This window comes from Corvus moneduloides, unplaced genomic scaffold (genome assembly GCF_009650955.1).
Source record: "Corvus moneduloides isolate bCorMon1 unplaced genomic scaffold, bCorMon1.pri scaffold_106_arrow_ctg1, whole genome shotgun sequence".
NCBI classification, from domain to species: Eukaryota; Metazoa; Chordata; class Aves; order Passeriformes; family Corvidae; genus Corvus; species Corvus moneduloides.
In genome coordinates, this window is record NW_022436875.1 from 162133 (window position 1) to 181361 (window position 19229).

At 52.3% G+C, this 19229-nt stretch overlaps 1 protein-coding gene across 1 annotated transcript; it reads right to left on the reverse strand.

Annotated features, from left to right (window-relative positions):
* Nucleotides 1-263: 263 nt before the first annotated feature.
* On the reverse strand, nucleotides 264-18979 carry TOX4 (TOX high mobility group box family member 4). Its single transcript, XM_032097695.1, has 10 exons — nucleotides 18720-18979; nucleotides 15645-15713; nucleotides 10480-10704; nucleotides 8569-8862; nucleotides 7574-7849; nucleotides 5620-5691; nucleotides 3490-3534; nucleotides 2841-3431; nucleotides 608-768; nucleotides 264-512 (listed from the first exon to the last, which is right to left on the reverse strand). The coding sequence occupies exons 1-10, from the start codon at nucleotides 18888-18890 to the stop codon at nucleotides 449-451; spliced, it is 1968 nt and encodes a 655-aa protein (XP_031953586.1). The 5' UTR covers nucleotides 18891-18979; the 3' UTR covers nucleotides 264-448.
* Between the last annotated feature and the right edge of the window lie 250 nt (nucleotides 18980-19229).

Here is a 19229-nt window from a genome sequence, read left to right on the forward strand (position 1 = left end):
GAATTTTGAGGTGTAGAGGTAATTTTGGAGGTTCAAGGGGTATTTTGGGAGTTTAATGGGAAGTTTTGGGGTACGAAGATGATTCCCTAAATTCAGATGGGGTTTTTTGGGTTCAAAGTGGGTTTTTGGGGCTTAAAAGGGATTTTTATTGAGGTACCAAGATCAATTTTTGGGATTCCAACGCAACTTCGGAGATTCAAGTGGGATTTTTTGGGTCAAAAAGAGCATTTTTTGGAGACTGAAATAAGATTCTTGCAACCACCCATCATTCACACGCCGTTTTTGGGGGCGAAACTCCTCAAAAAAGAAAAAAAACCACACCAAACCAACTCCTCCACCGCCCCTTTAATGCCAACCGTCCCCAATTCCGCCGTGGCCACCCCGAATTCCGTCGGGGGGGGGGGGACCCCAAAACTCATCCCAAACTCCCCCAAATTTTGGGAGCGCCTCACTTGACGAACACCACGCTGTTGCCGGCGTTGCGGGCGGCGAGCCAAGCCAGGAAAACGTCCCTAAAACCGCGAGAAAACGAGGATTTTCGGTAAAAAAAGACGCCAGGTTTTCGCTAGGAATCCCGAAATCGGGCGGATTCGCCCCAAAATCTCACCGGCAGTGGCGGACCAGGCACTCGCTGCTGCAGAACTCCTCGTCCCAGTCGCCGCTGGCCACCGGCGGGTTCTCGCAGCCGGCGCGGACGCAGCGGCTCCGGGGCGACTCGGCCGCCACCGGGGACTCGGCCACCAGCTCCACCTGCGGGGGGGACTCCACCTTGGGGAGAAAAACGGCGCTTTTGGGGTTTTTGGGGAACGAGGAGTGTGGTTGGGAAGTCGGGGGGTGGGGTTCGGGCGGGAATTTGGGTAAAAAGTCCCGGAATTTGAGGTGTTTCGGAGTTCAAATTGGTAAAGGAAGCTGAGATTTTTGCGGTTTGGACTTAAAGCGAGTAAAAAGCGGAATTTTTGTGCGTTTCGAACACAAAACAACAAAAAAAAATTCATGGGATTTCAGGTATTCGGGACTTAAACCCACCCGTGCCCCCTCCAAATCCTCTCAGGACCCCCCAAACCCACCTGGGTCCCCCCAAAACCTCCCCCAAACCCCTTTTATCCCCTCCCAAACCCCCTCAGCTCCCCCCTAAATTCTCCTCAGTCCCTTCCAGGACCCCCCAAACCCCCTCCTATCCCCCCAAATTCTCCTCAGTCCCTTCCAGGACCCCCCAAACCCCCTCCTATTCCCCCAAACCCCTTTTTGGCACTTCCAGGACCCCCAAACCCCCTCCTATCCCCCCCAAACCCCTTCTTGTCACTTCCAGGACCCCCCAAATCCCTTTTTGTCACTTCCAGGACCCCCAAACCCCCTCCTATCCCCCCCAAACCCCTTTTTGGCACTTCCAGGACCCCCCAAATCCCTCCCAGCCCCCCCCAAACCCCTTTTTGTCACTTCCAGGACCCCCCAAATCCCTCCTATCCCCCCCCAAACCCCTTTTTGGCACTTCCAGGACCCCCAAACCCCCTCCTATCCCCCCCCAAATCCCTTCTTGTCACTTCCAGGACCCCCCAAACCCCTTTTTGTCACTTCCAGGACCCCCAAACCCCCTCCTATCCCCCCCAAACCCCTTCTTGTCACTTCCAGGACCCCCCAAATCCCTCCTATCCCCCCCCAAATCCCTTTTTGTCACTTCCAGGCCCCCCCAAATCCCTCCCAGCCCCCCCCAAACCCCTTTCTGTCACTTCCAGGATCCCCAAACCCCCTCCTATCCCCCCCAAACCCCTTTCTGTCACTTCCAGGACCCCCCAAATCCCTCCCAGCCCCCCCCAAACCCCTTTTTGGCACTTCCAGGACCCCCAAACCCCCTCCTATCCCCCCCCCAAATTCTCCTCAGTCACTTCCAGGCCCCCCCAAACCCCCTCCTATCCCCCCCAAACCCCTTTTTGTCACTTCCAGAATCCCCAAAACCCCTCCCAGCCCCCCCCAAACCCCTTTTTGTCACTTCCAGGACCCCCCAAATCCCTTTTTGGCACTTCCAGGACCCCCAAACCCCCTCCTATCCCCCCCAAACCCCTTTCTGTCACTTCCAGGACCCCCCAAACCCCCTCCTATCCCCCCCAAACCCCTTTTTGGCACTTCCAGGACCCCCCAAACCCCCTCCTATCCCCCCCCAAATCCCTTTTTGTCACTTCCAGGACCCCCCAAACCTCCTCCTATCCCCCCCCAAATTCTCCTCAGTCCCTTCCAGGACCCCCAAACCCCCTCCTATTCCCCCAAACCCCTTTTTGTCACTTCCAGGACCCCCAAACCCCCTCCTATCCCCCCCAAACCCCTTTCTGTCACTTCCAGGACCCCCCAAATCCCTTTTTGGCACTTCCAGGACCCCCAAACCCCCTCCTATTCCCCCCAAACCCCTTTTTGGCACTTCCAGGACCTCCCAAATCCATCCCAGCCCCCCCCAAATCCCTTTTTGTCACTTCCAGGACCCCCAAACCCCCTCCTATCCCCCCCCAAATTCTCCTCAGTCCCTTCCAGGACCCCCAAACCCCCTCCTATCCCCCCCAAACCCCTTTTTGTCACTTCCAGGACCCCCAAACCCCCTCCTATCCCCCCCAAATCCCTTTCTGTCACTTCCAGGACCCCCCAAATCCCTTTTTGGCACTTCCAGGACCCCCCAAACCCCCTCCTATCCCCCCCCAAATTCTCCTCAGTCCCTTCCAGGACCCCTAAACCCCCTCCTATCCCCCCCAAACCCCCTTCTGTCACTTCCAGGCCCCCCCAAATCCCTCCCAGCCCCCCCCCAAATCCCTTTTTGTCACTTCCAGGCCCCCCCAAACCCCCTCCCAGCCCCTCACCTCGGGCACCACGTCCCCCCCGATCATCTCCACGTCCTCCTGGCTCTGGGGGGTCGCCGGGACGCCCCCCGGGACCCCCGCGCCGGCGCCGGGGGAGGGGTTTGGGGCGGGGCTCTGGCTCTGGGGCTGCGCCAGGGGCTGGGGGGGCGCGGGGGGCAGGATGTGCAGGGGGGGCAGGATCTTGATGTGCAGCGGGGGGGGGTTGCGGATTTTGGGGGGGGCCTGCATGGCCTGCAGCGGGGGCGGGGGCGGCGGCGGGTGCAGCACGGCGATTTGGGGCGGGGGGTTCGGCGGGGCCGCGCCCCCGGCGTTCTGGGGGGGCATCTGCTGCAGGGGCGGGGGCTGCAGGCGCGGCAGCGCGGCGGCCGCGGCCGCCAGCACCGACCGGGGACCCGCGGCCGGAGCGCCCGGCCTGGGAGAAGTGACCACGGCGGCCGGGATGACCGTGACCACGCCGCCGGCGCCGCCCGCCGCGGGACCCCCGGCGGTGCCCCCCAAATTCGGGGGCAGCATCTGCTTGGGGATGAGGATTTTGGTGATGGCCGGAGGGGGAGGGGCCGGGGAGGGCTGGGGGGGGGTGGGCGCCGAGGGGGGGGGAGGGCGTGGGGGGGGGAGGGGAGGTGGGGGGAGGGGCGGCGGTGGAGGGGGGGGGAGGGGTGGGGGAGGGGTCGGGCTCCGGGGTGTCCGTGGAGGTCTGGAGAAGAAAAGGGGGGGGGGGGGGAGAAAGAGGAAAAAAAAAAAAGGTAATTTAGGGTGATTTCCCCCGGTTTTGGGGGTCCTGTTTTTGTGGAGTCAATGCCCTCCCCCGGTTTTAAGAGCGGTTGGGTTTAGAGGTACCAAATTCGGAGATTTTTGGGGTCAGCCAATTTAAAAATGCCGTAATTTGTGAATCACCCAAGTTTAGAATCGCCCGGTTTTGGGGTCCCACCGGTTTTTGGGGTCCCACCCGTTTTTGGGGTCAGCCAATTTTAAAAATGCCATAATTTGAGAATCACCCGATTTTAGAATCACCCGTTTTTGGGGTCCCACCCATTTTTGGGGTCCCACCCGTTTTCGGGGTCACCCAATTTTAAAAATGCCATAATTTGAGAATCAGCCAATTTTAGAATCACCCATTTTTTGGGTCCCACCAGTTTTTGGGGTCCCACCCGTTTTTGGGGTCCCACCCGTTTTTGGGGTCACCCAATTAAAAAAATCCCTTAATTTGAAAATCACCCAATTTTAGAATCGCCCGGTTTTGGGGTCCCACCGGTTTTTGGGGTCCCACCCGTTTTTGGGGTCACCCAGTTAAAAAAATCCCTTAATTTGAAAATCACCCAATTTTAGAATCACCAGTTTTTGGGGTCCCACCCATTTTTGGGGTCCCACCCGTTTTTGGGGTCACCCAGTTAAAAAAATCCCTTAATTTGAGAATCACCCAATTTTAGAATCTCCCAGTTTTGGGGTCCCACCCATTTTTGGGGTCCCACCCGTTTTTGGGGTCACCCAATTAAAAAAATCCCTTAATTTGAGAATCACCCAATTTTAGAATCTCCCAGTTTTGGGGTCCCACCCGTTTTTGGGGTCCCACCCATTTTTGGGGTCCCACCCATTTTTGGGGTCAGCCAATTTAAAAAATGCCATAATTTGAGAATCAGCCAATTTTAGAATCACCCATTTTTGGGGTCCCACCAGTTTTTGGGGTCCCACCCGTTTTTGGGGTCACCCAGTTAAAAAAATCCCTTAATTTGACAATCACCCAATTTTAGAATCTCCCAGTTTTGGGGTCCCACCCATTTTTGGGGTCCCACCCATTTTTGGGGTGCCACCGGTTTTTGGGGTCCCACCCCTTTTTGGGGTCACCCAATTAAAAAAATCCCTTAATTTGAAAATCACCCAATTTTAGAATCACCCGGCTTTGGGGTCCCACCCGTTTTTGGGGTCCCACCCGTTTTTGGGGTCCCACCGGTTTTTGGGGTCCCACCCATTTTTGGGGTCACCCAATTAAAAAAATCCCTTAATTTAAAAATCACCCAATTTTAGAATCACCAGTTTTTGGGGTCCCACCCGTTTTTGGGGTCCCACCCGTTTTTGGGGTCACCCAATTAAAAAAATCCCTTAATTTAAAAATCACCCAATTTTAGAATCACCAGTTTTTGGGGTCCCACCCGTTTTTGGGGTCCCACCCCTTTTTGGGGTCCCACCCCTTTTTGGGGTCACCCAATTTAAAAAATGCCATAATTTGAGAATCAGCCAATTTTAGAATCACCCATTTTTGGGGTCCCACCCGTTTTTGGGGTCCCACCCGTTTTTGGGGTCAGCCAATTAAAAAAATCCCTTAATTTGAGAATCACCCAATTTTAGAATTTCCCGTTTTTGGGGTCCCACCAGTTTTGGGGTCCCACCCATTTTTGGGGTCCCACCCGTTTTTGGGGTCACCCAATTAAAAAAATCCCTTAATTTGAAAATCACCCAATTTTAGAATCACCCGGCTTTGGGGTCCCACCCGTTTTTGGGGTCCCAGCAGTTTTTGGGGTCCCACCGGTTTTTGGGGTCAGCCAATTAAAAAAATCCCTTCATTTAAAAATCACCCAATTTTAGAACCACCAGTTTTTGGGGTCCCACCCGTTTTTGGGGTCCTACCAGTTTTTGGGGTCCCACCCGTTTTTGGGGTCCCACCCGTTTTTGGGGTCCCACCGGTTTTTGGGGTCCCACCCATTTTTGGGGTCACCCCCCCCCCGATTTTAGGGCCCCTCCCCCATTCCTGCCCCCCTCTCCCCACCCCGGGATTTTGGGGTACCAGGGTCGCCTTGTAGGCCGTGAGCGCTTTCAGGTATTCCTTCTTGGCCGCCTCCGTCTTGCGCTTGTAGACCTGGAGAAACGGGGGAAGAACGGGAATTTTGGGGAGTTTTGGGGGAATTTTGGGGCTGTCCCGAACTCCTGGGGGGGGGGGTCCCCTCCAAATTTGGGATGCCCCACGTCCGTGGCTTCCGTTTCCAGGCAGTTTTGGGGTCATCCAGCCCGATTTGGGGGCGTCTCCAAGCTCTTCGTTGACGCTCCTCAACGTTGACGTTCCTCAAACTCCACCAAACCCTCCAGTTTTGGGGGGGGGGGGGGGAACCCCAAAATCTCACGGTCTCGCCCCATTTCGAGACTCTTTTCCTCCACGTCTTGAATTCTTGGCGGGTTTTGGGCTCTTCCACCCAATTTTGGGGTCTCCAAAGCCTTCGTTCCTTGACGTTCAACGTTGACGCTCCTCAACCTCCACCCCCCAAACCCCCCAATTTTGGGGTCTTTCCCCCAGTTCTAAGATCCTTTTTCTCCATATTTTTAATTTTTCGTGGATTTTCGGCTCATCCAGCTCAATTTGGGTTCTCCGCCCTCCTTGGCCCCCAACCTTGACGTTCCTCCACCTCAACCGCCCCGATTTTGGTATTCTCAGCCCCAAATTTCCAGCTTCCCTCCCCAGTTCTTAAATCCCCTGCCGAATTTCGAGTTCCCCCCGCCCCAATTTTTGCCTTTTTCCACCCAAACTTTCGGCTTCACTCCCTGTTTTGGAGCTTCCCCACCCAAATTTTCACATTCCCTCCCAAATTCGCCTTCTCCCACCCCAATTTTGGCTCCTCCCCTCAATTTTTGGCTTCCCTCTTCATTTTCAACTTCTCCCACCCCAATTTTGGCTTCCCTCCCCAATTTTTGGCATCCTTGTTCATTTTCACCTTCTCCCACCTCAATTTTCGACTTCTCCCACCCAAATCTTCGTTTTTTCTCCTCAATTTTCACCTTCCCTCCCCATCTTTATCCTTCTCCCACCCAAATCTTCCTTCTCCCACCCCAATTTTGGCTTCCCTCCCCAATTTTTGGCTTCCCTCTTCATTTTCACCTTCTCCCATCCCAATTTTCGACTTCTCCCACCCAAATCTTCGTTTTTTCTCCTCAATTTTCACCTTCCCTCCCCATCTTTATCCTTCTCCCACCCAAATCTTCCTTCTCCCACCCCAATTTTGGCTTCCCTCCCCAATTTTTGGCTTCCCTCTTCATTTTCACCTTCTCCCATCCCAATTTTCGACTTCTCCCACCCAAATCTTCGTTTTTTCTCCTCAATTTTCACCTTCCCTCCCCATCTTTATCCTTCTCCCACCCAAATCTTCCTTCTCCCACCCCAATTTTGGCTTCCCTCCCCAATTTTTGGCTTCCCTCTTCATTTTCACCTTCTCCCATCCCAATTTTCGACTTCTCCCACCCAAATCTTCGTTTTTTCTCCTCAATTTTCACCTTCCCTCCCCATCTTTATCCTTCTCCCACCCAAATCTTCCTTCTCCCACCCCAATTTTGGCTCCTCCCCTCAATTTTTGGCATCCTTGTTCATTTTCACCTTCTCCCATCCCAATTTTCGACTTCTCCCACCCAAATCTTCGTTTTTTCTCCTCAATTTTCACCTTCCCTCCCCATCTTTATCCTTCTCCCACCCAAATCTTCCTTCTCCCATCCCAATTTTGGCTTCCCTCCCCAATTCTTGGCTTCCCTCTTCATTTTCACCTTCTCCCATCCCAATTTTCGACTTCTCCCACCCAAATCTTCGTTTTTTCTCCTCAATTTTCACCTTCCCTCCCCATCTTTCGCCTCCTCCCACCCCAATTTTCCTCTTCCCTCCCCAACCTTTCCGCTCCCTCCTCAACCTCCGGCCTCTCCCACCCCGGCCGCCGTCTCCTGTCCCGAACCTGCCGCTTTTGGCCCCGTTCCCGTGGCCCCACCTGCTTCTGCTCCTCGCCCAGCGAGTCCCACATGGAGGCCACGATCTTGGAGACCTCTCCGAAGGTGGCGTTGGGGTTCTGGCCCTTGATGGCGGCCTGGGTGTCGCGGAAGAAGAGCGCGTAGGCCGACACCGGCTTCTGCGGCTCGTTGGGGTCCTTCTTCTTCTTGGCCTTCTTGGGCGGCTTCGGCCGGCGCGGCGCCTCGGCCGCCGGGGTGGCCACCACGGGGGGCACCGGGGCCACCGGGGCCGGCGGGGACGGGGCGGCTGCGGGCGGCTGGAGAGGGGGGAGGCGTGAAAAAAATCGGGAGTTTTGAGGTTTTGGGGGGGTTTTGGAAGAGGAGTTGTGGGGTTTGGGGAAGTTTTAATGGAGGAATTGAAGATTTAGGAAAGCTTTGGGAAGGTATTTCAAGGTTTGAAGAGATTTGTGGGGTAAATCTTAAAATTAGGGATGATTTGAGGATGAAATGTGAAGATTTCAAGAAAACCACATGTTAAGAATTATTCGAGGATGAAATGTGAAGATTTCAAAAAGACCACACAGAAAAAACAATTTAAAATCTCAGAGTGAAATTTTAAAGTTTGGGAGGATTTTGAGACAGAACTTCAGAATTTGAAGAAGATCTAAGAGAATCTTCCTAGGTTTGGAAAAACTTCCCGACAAAGTTCCAAGATTTGGGAACATTTTGGGAGAAAAAAATTGTAAACCAAGAAGACTCCCGACTGAAAAAACCTGAAGTTTCAAAAAAAAAAAAAAAAAAAAAAAAAAAAGGGAATTTCAGGAAAAACGAGAAAAAATTGAGGAAATAGCAAGCAGGACATGCGGAAATGACAGGAGAATGTTGTAAAATCAAGCACAAATAAATAAAACTTAAAGAAACAAAGAAAAAAAAGAGAATCAAGCAGAATTTAACCGAAGATTAAAAACACGAAGGAAAACGGAAACTTGAAGTTTTGGGGACGTTCTTGGGTTTTCTGGGGATTCTCTCAGCTCACCCTGCGGAAGTCCTCGAGCTCCTCGTCCTGCAGAGAGCCCGCGGGGGACGGGGCCGGGGACAGCCCCCGCTCGGGGCTGGGCGGGGCCGGGGCGGGGCCGGGGGCGGGGCCGGGGGGCGTGGCCGCGGCCCCGCCCAGCCCCAGCCCCAGCTGCGAGCTCAGCTCCGACTGGTCAATGGTGGTCAGCGCCCCGGCCGGGCCCAGCAGCGCCCCCGGGCTCAGAGCCCCCAGAGGGACCTCGATGGTCACCGGGGCCGCGGGGCCGAACTGCGACGCCATGGGCGGCTCCAGCTCCTGCGGGGACAGCCCCGAAATGCAGGGATTGCACCCCGAAATCGCAGGGATTGCACCCCAAAATCCCAGGGATTGTCACCCCGAAATGCAGGGATTGCACCCCGAAATCGCAGGGATTGCACCCAAAAATCCCAGGGATTGCACCCCGAAATGCAGGGATTGCACCCCTGAAATCGCAGGGATTGCACCCCAAAAATCCCAGTGATTGGCCCCAAAATCCCAGTGACTGCACCCAAAAATCCCAGTGATTGGCCCCAAAAATCCCAGTGATTGGCCCCAAAATCCCAGTGACTGCACCCCAAAAATCCCAGTGATTGGCCCCAAAATCCCAGTGACTGCGGCCCAAAAATCCCAGTGACTGGCCCCAAAATCCCAGTGATTGGCCCCAAAAATCCCAGTGATTGGCCCCAAAATCCCAGTGACTGCACCCCAAAAATCCCAGTGACTGCACCCAAAAATCCCAGTGACTGCACCCAAAAATCCCAGTGATTGGCCCCAAAAACCCAGTGATTGGCCCCAAAAATCCCAGTGATTGGCCCCAAAAATCCCAGGGATTGCACCCAAAAATCCCAGTGATTGGCCCCAAAATCCCGGTGACTGCACCCCAAAAATCCCAGGGATTGGCCCCAAAAATCCCAGTGATTGGCCCCAAAATCCCAGTGATTGGCCCCAAAATCCCGGTGACTGCACCCAAAAATCCCAGTGATTGGCCCCAAAAATCCCAGTGATTGGCCCCAAAATCCCAGTGACTGCACCCCAAAAATCCCAGTGATTAGCCCCAAAAATCCCAGTGATTGGCCCCAAAATCCCAGTGACTGCACCCAAAAATCCCAGTGATTGGCCCCAAAATCCCAGGGATTAGCCCCAAAAATCCCAGTGATTGGCCCCAAAAATCCCAGTGATTAGCCCCAAAATCCCAGTGATTAGCCCCAAAAATCCCAGTGATTAGCCCCAAAATCCCAGTGATTGGCCCCAAAATCCCAGTGATTGGCCCCAAAAATCCCAGTGACTGCACCCCAAAAATCCCAGTGATTGGCCCCAAAAATCCCAGTGACTGCACCCCAAAAATCCCAGTGATTGGCCCCAAAAATCCCAGTGATTGGCCCCAAAAATCCCAGTGATTGGCCCCAAAATCCCAGTGATTGGCCCCAAAAATCCCAGTGATTGGCCCCAAAAATCCCAGTGATTGGCCCCAAAATCCCAGTGATTGGCCCCAAAAATCCCAGTGATTGGCCCCAAAATCCCAGTGATTGGCCCCAAAATCCCAGTGATTGGCCCCAAAAATCCCAGTGATTAGCCCCAAAAATCCCAGTGATTGGCCCCAAAATCCCAGTGATTGGCCCCAAAATCCCAGTGATTTGCCCCAAAATCCCAGTGATTGCCCCCCCCATTTTGGGGCCATTCCCCCCCATTTTGAGACCGTTCCCTCCCATTTTGGGGCCGTTCCCCCCCATTTTGGGGCCGCTTCCCGCGATTTTGGGGCCGTCCCCCCCCATTTTGGGGCCGTTCCCCCCCATTTTGGGGCCGTTCCCCCCCATTTCAGGTCCATTCCCCCCCGTCCCGTTGCCGCTCCCCATTTCGGGCCCATTCCCCGCGATTCCGGGCTTGCCCCCTCACCATGTTGAGTAGCCCCCCGCCCTGCTCCATGATGCCCGGCGGGAGCCCCACGGGCAGCTCCAGGCCGGCCACGCCGTAGGGGGGAGGGGCGAAGGGCGGCTCCGGGGGCCCCCCGGGCTCGGGCAGGTCCTCGAAGTGTCCGACCACGGCCAGCGAGGGGTCCGAGTCCAGCGGGATGGGCGGGATCTCGAACTCCTCGTCACCCAGGCTGGGCGTGTGGAACGTCTGCGGAGGGGGGGAGAAAACACCCCAAATCGGCTTCTTTCACCCCAAAAAACGGGCGCGGGGCGGGGGGGGGGGGGGGGGACACCCCCCTGGGGTTCCGCCATCTGACCCCCAAACCCGGCTCTTCGGAGCCCGGAAAACACCTGGAATTCCATCACGCGACGCCAAAAATAGGAATTCCATCATTTCACCCCCAAAAATAGGGGGGAACACCTGGAATTTCGCCGTTTGACCCCCAAAGTCGGCTCTTTTGACCCCAGAAATAGGAATTCCATCATTTGACCCCCAAACTCGGCTCTTTTGACCCCAGAAATAGGAATTCCATCATTTGACCCCAAAAATCGGCTTCTTTGACCCCAAAAATAGGAATTCCATCATTTGACCCCCAAACTCGGCTCTTTTGACCCCAGAAATAGGAATTCCATCATTTGACCCCCAAAAATCGGCTTCTTTGACCCCAAAAATAGGGGGAACACCTGGAATTTCGCCATTTGACCCCAAAATCGGCTCTTTTGACCCCAGAAACAGGAATTCCATCATTTGACCCCCAAACTCGGCTCTTTTCACCCCAGAAATAGGAATTCCATCATTTGACCCCCAAACTCGGCTCTTTTGACCCCAGAAACAGGAATTCCATCATTTGACCCCCAAACTCGGCTCTTTTGACCCCAGAAATAGGAATTCCATCATTTGACCCCCAAACTCGGCTCTTTTGACCCCAGAAATAGGAATTCCATCATTTGACCCCCAAAATCGGTTCTTTTGACCCCAGAAATAGGAATTCCATCACTTGACCCCAAAAATTGGCTCTTTTCACCCCAAAAATAGGGTGAACCCCTGGAATTCCATCATTTCACCCCCAAAAATCGGCTCTTTTCACCCCAAAAATAGGGGGAACACCTGGAATTTCGCCGCTTGACCCCCAAAATCGGCTCTTTTGACCCCAGAAACAGGAATTCCATCATTTGACCCCCAAACTCGGCTCTTTTGACCCCAGAAATAGGAATTCCATCATTTGACCCCCAAAATCGGTTCTTTTGACCCCAGAAATAGGAATTCCATCACTTGACCCCCAAAAACGGCTCTTTTGACCCCAAAAACAGGAATTCCATCATTTGACCCCAAAAACGGCTCTTTTGACCCCAGAAATAGGAATTCCATCATTTGACCCCCAAAAATCGGCTCTTTTCACCCCAAAAATAGGGGGAACACCTGGAATTTCGCCATTTGACCCCCAAAATCGGCTCTTTTCACCCCAGAAATAGGAATTCCATCACTTGACCCCAAAAATTGGCTGTTTTCACCCCAAAAATAGGGTGAACCCCTGGAATTCCATCATTTGACCCCAAAAACCGGCTCTTTTCACCCCAAAAATAGGGGACACACCTGGAATTTCGCCATTTGACCCCAAACTCGGCTCTTTTCACCCCAAAAACAGGAATTCCATCATTTGACCCCCAAAATCGGCTCTTTTCACCCCAGAAATAGGAATTCCATCGCTTGACCCCCAAAAATAGGGGACACACCTGGAATTTCACCGTTTGACCCCAAAAACCGGCTCTTTTCACCCCAAAAACAGGAATTCCATCATTTGACCCCAAAAATCGGCTCTTTTCACCCCAGAAATAGGAATTCCATCACTTGACCCCAAAAATCGGCTTCTTTGACCCCAAAAATAGGGGGAACACCTGGAATTTCGCCATTTGACCCCCAAAATCGGCTCTTTTCACCCCAGAAATAGGGGGGAACACCTGGAATTTCGCCATTTGACCCCCAAAACCGGCTCTTTTCACCCCAAAAACAGGGGGGAACACCTGGAATTTCGCCATTTGACCCCAAAAATCGGCTCTTTTCACCCCAGAAATAGGAATTCCATCACTTGACCCCAAAAATTGGCTCTTTTCACCCCAAAAATAGGGGGGAACACCTGGAATTTCGCCATTTGACCCCCAAAATCGGCTCTTTTCACCCCAAAAATAGGGGACACACCTGGAATTTCGCCATTTGACCCCAAAAATCGGCTCTTTTCACCCCAAAACCAGGAATTCCATCATCTGACCCCAAAAATCGGCTCCTTTGACCCCAAAACCAGGAATTCCATCATTTGACCCCAAACTCGGCTCTTTTCACCCCAGAAATAGGAATTCCATCACTTGACCCCAAAAATCGGCTCTTTTCACCCCAAAAATAGGGGGGAACACCTGGAATTTCGCCATTTGACCCCAAAAATTGGCTCTTTTCACCCCAAAAATAGGGGGGAACACCTGGAATTTCGCCATTTGACCCCCAAAATCGGCTCTTTTCACCCCAAAAATAGGGGACACACCTGGAATTTTGCCATTTGACCCCCAAAATCGGCTCTTTTCACCCCAAAACCAGGAATTCCATCATTTGACCCCAAAACTGGCTCCTTTGACCCCAAAACCAGGAATTCCATCATTTGACCCCCAAAACCGGCTCTTTTCACCCCAAAAATAGGGGGAACACCTGGAATTTCGCCATTTGACCCCCAAAATCGGCTCTTTTCACCCCAAAAATAGGGGACACACCTGGAATTTCGCCATTTGACCCCAAAATCGGCTCTTTTCACCCCAAAAATAGGGGACACACCTGGAATTTCGCCATTTGACCCCAAAAACCGGCTCTTTTCACCCCAGAAATAGGAATTCCATCATCTGACCCCAAAAATCGGCTTCTTTGACCCCAAAACCAGGAATTCCATCATTTGACCCCAAAACTGGCTCCTTTGACCCCAAAACCAGGAATTCCATCATTTGACCCCAAAACCGGCTCTTTTCACCCCAAAACCAGGGGGAACACCTGGAATTTCGCCATTTGACCCCCAAAATCGGCTCTTTTCACCCCAAAAATAGGAATTCCATCACTTGACCCCAAAAATCGGCTCTTTTCACCCCAAAAATAGGGGGAACACCTGGAATTTCGCCATTTGACCCCCAAAATCGGCTCTTTTGACCCCAGAAATAGGAATTCCATCACTTGACCCCAAAAATCGGCTCTTTTCACCCCAAAAATAGGGGGAACACCTGGAATTTCGCCATTTGACCCCCAAAATCGGCTCTTTTGACCCCAGAAATAGGAATTCCATCACTTGACCCCAAAAATCGGCTCTTTTCACCCCAAAAATAGGGGGAACACCTGGAATTTCGCCGTTTGACCCCCAAAATCGGCTCTTTTGACCCCAGAAATAGGAATTCCATCATTTGACCCCAAAAACTCGGCTCTTTTGACCCCAGAAATAGGAATTCCATCATTTGACCCCCAAAACCGGCTCTTTTGACCCCAGAAATAGGAATTCCATCATTTGACCCCAAAAACTCGGCTCTTTTGACCCCAGAAATAGGAATTCCATCATTTGACCCCCAAAACCGGCTCTTTTCACCCCAAAAATAGGGGACACACCTGGAATTTCACCGTTTGACCCCCAAAAACCGGCTCTTTTCACCCCAAAAACAGGAATTCCATCATTTGACCCCCAAAAACGGCTCTTTTCACCCCAGAAATAGGAATTCCATCACTTGACCCCAAAAATCGGCTTCTTTGACCCCAAAAATAGGGGGAACACCTGGAATTTCGCCATTTGACCCCCAAAATCGGCTCTTTTCACCCCAAAAATAGGGGGAACACTTGGAATTTCGCCATTTGACCCCCAAAATCGGCTCTTTTCACCCCAAAAATAGGGGGGAACACCTGGAATTTCGCCATTTGACCCCAAACTCGGCTCTTTTCACCCCAGAAATAGGAATTCCATCATTTGACCCCAAAAATCGGCTCTTTTCACCCCAAAAACAGGAATTCCATCACTTGACCCCCAAAAATCGGCTTCTTTGACCCCAAAAATAGGGGGAACACCTGGAATTTCGCCATTTGACCCCCAAAATCGGCTCTTTTCACCCCAAAAACAGGAATTCCATCATTTGACCCCCAAACTCGGCTCTTTTCACCCCAAAAATAGGAATTCCATCATTTGACCCCAAAAATTGGCTCTTTTCACCCCAAAAATAGGGGACACACCTGGAATTTCGCCATTTGACCCCAAAAACCGGCTCTTTTCACCCCAAAAACAGGAATTCCATCATCTGACCCCAAAAATAGGCTCCTTTGACCCCAAAACCAGGAATTCCATCATTTGACCCCAAAAATCGGCTCCTTTGACCCCAAAACCAGGAATTCCATCATTTGACCCCAAAACCGGCTCTTTTCACCCCAAAAACAGGGGGAACACCTGGAATTCCATCACTTGACCCCCCAAAAACAGGGGAAAGACCTCAAACCGGGTCGTTTCACCCCCAAAATTTCCTCTTTCGACACCAAACATCGGCTTCTTTGACCCCAAAACCAGAGCAAAACCCCAAACCGGATCATTTCAACCCCAAACCAGAAGGAAAACACCCGGAGCCGGCTTCTTTCACCCTCAAAAAGGGGGGAAGACCCAAACTCTCCTTTTTTCCCCCCAAATTGGCTCCTCAGAACCGTTTCTGTCCGTTCCGGTTCGTTCCATCGCCGCTCCTGTTTATTTTTAACCGTTCCGGCCCCGTTTTTACCTAAAATCGCGCATTTTGGTGCCGTTTTTCCCCGCTTTGGGACAGCTCGGCGCCACTTTTATCTGCTCCGGACCAACCCACGCTCGTCATTCCCTTTTTGCGCAATCCCAGCAGAGTTTTTTTTTTTGCCGTTTTACATCGTTTCACCTCGTTTCCCCTCCGTTTCGAAGAATTTCCCCTCCATTTTCCTCCGCCCCGCAAAACTTCACCTCTTTTCCCCTCAGGTTTTCGCCACCTCCCCCCCCTCTTTCCCTCAGCTTTTCGGCCTCTTCCCGCATCTCCCCCTCATTCCGCACGATCCCCCCCCCAAATTTTCCGACCTCCCCGGGCGGGATTTTCCCGTTTTCTCCCCGTTTTTGCCCCTCCCGGGGCTCTCACCTCGGCCCCGCTCAGGAAGGGGTGCGAGGCGCCGGTGATGGCCAGGTAGTTGTCGCTGCCTCCCGGGAACTGTGGGCATTTTTGGAAAATCAGACCCGAATCCCTCCTTTTTTCCCTCTTTTCCAGCGATTTTGTCACTTTTTCCCTCTTTTTTCCCCTCTTTTTTCTCCTTTCCCCCTTTTTTCCCCCTTTTGCTGTTCCACACTTTTCTCATCTTCCTCCATCTTTTCATTTTTGTCTCTTTTTCCTTCTTTCTCCACTTCTCCCTTTTTTCCCTCTTTTCTCCCTTTTCCCACCTTTACCCCCACTTCCCCTCCTTTTTTTCCCTCTTTTCCAGCGATTTTGTCACTTTTTCCCTCTTTTTTCCCCTCTTTTTTCTCCTTTCCCCCCTCTTTTCCCCCTTTCGCTGTTCCCCACTTTTCTCATCTTCCTCCATCTTTTCATTTTTCTTTTCCCTTTTTTCTCCCTTTTCCCACCTTTACCCCCACTTCCCCTCCTTTTTACCCCCTTTTCCAGCGATTTTGTCACTTTTTCCCTCTTTTTTCTCCTTTCCCCCTTTTTTCCCCCTTTTGCTGTTCCACACTTTTCTCATCTTCCTCCATCTTTTCATTTTTGTCTCTTTTTCCTTCTCTCTCCACTTCTCCCTCTTTTCTTCCTTTTTCCCTTTTTTCTTCCTTTTCCCACCTTTACTCCCACTTCCCCTCCTTTTTACCCCCTTTTCCAGCGATTTTGTCACTTTTCCCCCTCTTTTTTCTCCTTCCCCCCTCTTTTCCCCTTTCTCTTTCACTGTTTCCCACTTTTCTCATCTTTCTCCACTTTTCCCTTTTTCTTTTTCCTTCTTTCTCCACTTCTCCCTTTTTTCCCTCTTTTCTCCCTTTTCCCACCTTTACCCCCACTTCCCCTCCTTTTTTTCCCTCTTTTCCAGCGATTTTGTCACTTTTCCCCTCTTTTTTCTCCTTTCCCCCTTTTTTCCCCCTTTCGCTGTTCCCCACTTTTCTCATCTTCCTCCATCTTTTCATTTTTCTTTTCCCTTTTTTCTCCCTTTTCCCACCTTTACCCCCACTTCCCCTCCTTTTTTTCCCTCTTTTCCAGCGATTTTGTCACTTTTTCCCTCTTTTTTCCCCTCTTTTTTCTCCTTTCCCCCCTCTTTTCCCCCTTTCGCTGTTCCCCACTTTTCTCATCTTCCTCCATCTTTTCATTTTTGTCTCTTTTTCCTTCTTTCTCCACTTCTCCCTTTTTTCCCTCTTTTCTCCCTTTTCCCACCTTTACCCCCACTTCCCCTCCTTTTTTCCCTCTTTTCCAGCGATTTTGTCACTTTTTCCCTCTTTTTTCCCCTCTTTTTTCTCCTTTCCCCCTTTTTTCCCCCTTTTGCTGTTCCACACTTTTCTCATCTTCCTCCATCTTTTCATTTTTGTCTCTTTTTCCTTCTCTCTCCACTTCTCCCTCTTTTCTTCCTTTTTTCCTTTTTTCTCCCTTTTCCCACCTTTACCCCCACTTCCCCTCCTTTTTTTCCCTCTTTTCCAGCGATTTTGTCACTTTTTCCCTCTTTTTTCCCCTCTTTTTTCTCCTTTCCCCCCTCTTTTCCCCCTTTCGCTGTTCCACACTTTTCTCATCTTCCTCCATCTTTTCATTTTTGTCTCTTTTTCCTTCTCTCTCCACTTCTCCCTCTTTTCTTCCTTTTTCCCTTTTTTCTTCCTTTTCCCACCTTTACTCCCACTTCCCCTCCTTTTTACCCCCTTTTCCAGCGATTTTGTCACTTTTCCCCCTCTTTTTTCTCCTTCCCCCCTCTTTTCCCCTTTCTCTTTCACTGTTTCCCACTTTTCTCATCTTTCTCCACTTTTCCCTTTTTCTTTTTCCTTCTTTCTCCACTTCTCCCTTTTTTCCCTCTTTTCTCCCTTTTCCCACCTTTACCCCCACTTCCCCTCCTTTTTTTCCCTCTTTTCCAGCGATTTTGTCACTTTTCCCCTCTTTTTTCTCCTTTCCCCCCTCTTTTCCCCCTTTCGCTGTTCCCCACTTTTCTCATCTTCCTCCATCTTTTCATTTTTCTTTTCCCTTTTTTCTCCCTTTTCCCACCTTTACCCCCACTTCCCCTCCTTTTTTCCCCCTTTTCCAGCGATTTTGTCACTTTTTCCCTCTTTTTTCTCCTTTCCCCCCTCTTTTCCCCCTTTCGCTGTTCCCCACTTTTCTCATCTTCCTCCATCTTTTCATTTTTCTTTTCCCTTTTTTCTCCCTTTTCCCACCTTTACCCCCACTTCCCCTCCTTTTTTTCCCTCTTTTCCAGCGATTTTGTCACTTTTTCCCTCTTTTTTCTCCTTTCCCCCTTTTTTCCCCCTTTTGCTGTTCCACACTTTTCTCATCTTCCTCCATCTTTTCATTTTTGTCTCTTTTTCCTTCTCTCTCCACTTCTCCCTCTTTTCTTCCTTTTTCCCTTTTTTCTTCCTTTTCCCACCTTTACTCCCACTTCCCCTCCTTTTTTCCCCCTTTTCCAGCGATTTTGTCACTTTTCCCCCTCTTTTTTCTCCTTCCCCCCTCTTTTCCCCTTTCTCTTTCACTGTTTCCCACTTTTCTCATCTTTCTCCATTTTTCCCTTTTTCTTTTTCCTTCTTTCTCCACTTCTCCCTTTTTTTCCCTCTTTTCTTCCTTTTCCCACCATTACCCCCCTTCCCCCCCTTTTTCCCTCACACCAAAGCTCCCCCAACCCCTTTTTTTCCCATTTCCCCCCATTTTCGCCCCCTTTTCCCCTCACACCAAAACCCCCAGACCCCTTTTTCTCCCTTTCCCCCTCACACTCGCCCCCTCGCCCCCCAAAGTCCCACAAACTCCTTTCCCCGCCTTCCTTTCCCCTTTCCCCCATTTTTTCCCCTCACACTCCGCCCTCACCCCAAAGCCCCTCAGAAACCCCTTTTTTCCCCCCTTTTCCCCTCACATTTGCCCCTCCTCCCCCGAAGCCTCCCAAGCCTCCATTTTTTCCGCCTCAAACTCGCCCCCCTCACCGCAACCCACACCCGGACCCGTTTTTTCCCGCTTTTTCCCCATTTTCCCCCTCTTTTTCCCTCACGCTCGCCCCCCCCTCACCTCCATCGCGCCGCCGCTGCCCCCCCCGGGCGCCGCGCGCCGAACCGGAAGCCCCGCCCCTCCCTCACGCCGCCACTTCCGCTGCTGCCACCATAGAGACGACAGCTCCGGGGGCTGGTTTAGGGAGAACGGCGCCACCGACACCCCCCAGCGGCAGGGCAGGAGGGACATTTTGGGGTGCCGGGAGGAATTTCGATGCGTTCTCAGTGCAGGATTTGGGCGCCAGCAGCGCGGAGAGGCGTTGGAGGACCGAGCTAGAGCGCCGCCGGAAGTGGAAGGGAGGAGCCCACCGGGAGGATATGGGGAGGAACCATAGAGAGGGGGCGGAGCGCCGCCGGAAGGGGCGGGGCGCCAGCGGCGGCCGCGCGGCGCGGGCGGTGCGTCATCGGCGGCGACGGGCGGGGGGGGCGGGGCGGGGGGGCGAGGGGGGGAAAGGGGGGGCCGTGAGGGGGGGAGGGGGGGGGAGGGGTTCGGGGGGAGATTTGGGGGCGATCGGGGGGGATTTGGGGC

What these genes read in the sequence shown, in the direction of transcription:
- TOX4 (XM_032097695.1), bottom strand. Translation starts at nt 18,890, where the DNA reads ATGTCCCTCCTGCCCTGCCGCTGGGGGGTGTCGGTGGCGCCGTTCTCC. An exon ending in CCTTCCTGAGCGGGGCCGAG is followed by an intron (nt 10,705 to 15,644) that starts GTGAGAGCCCCG and finishes CCCCCTCCGCAG; the next exon opens with ACGTTCCACACGCCCAGCCT. An exon ending in GGGGGGACGTGGTGCCCGAG is followed by an intron (nt 769 to 2,840) that starts GTGAGGGGCTGG and finishes TTTCTCCCCAAG; the next exon opens with GTGGAGTCCCCCCCGCAGGT.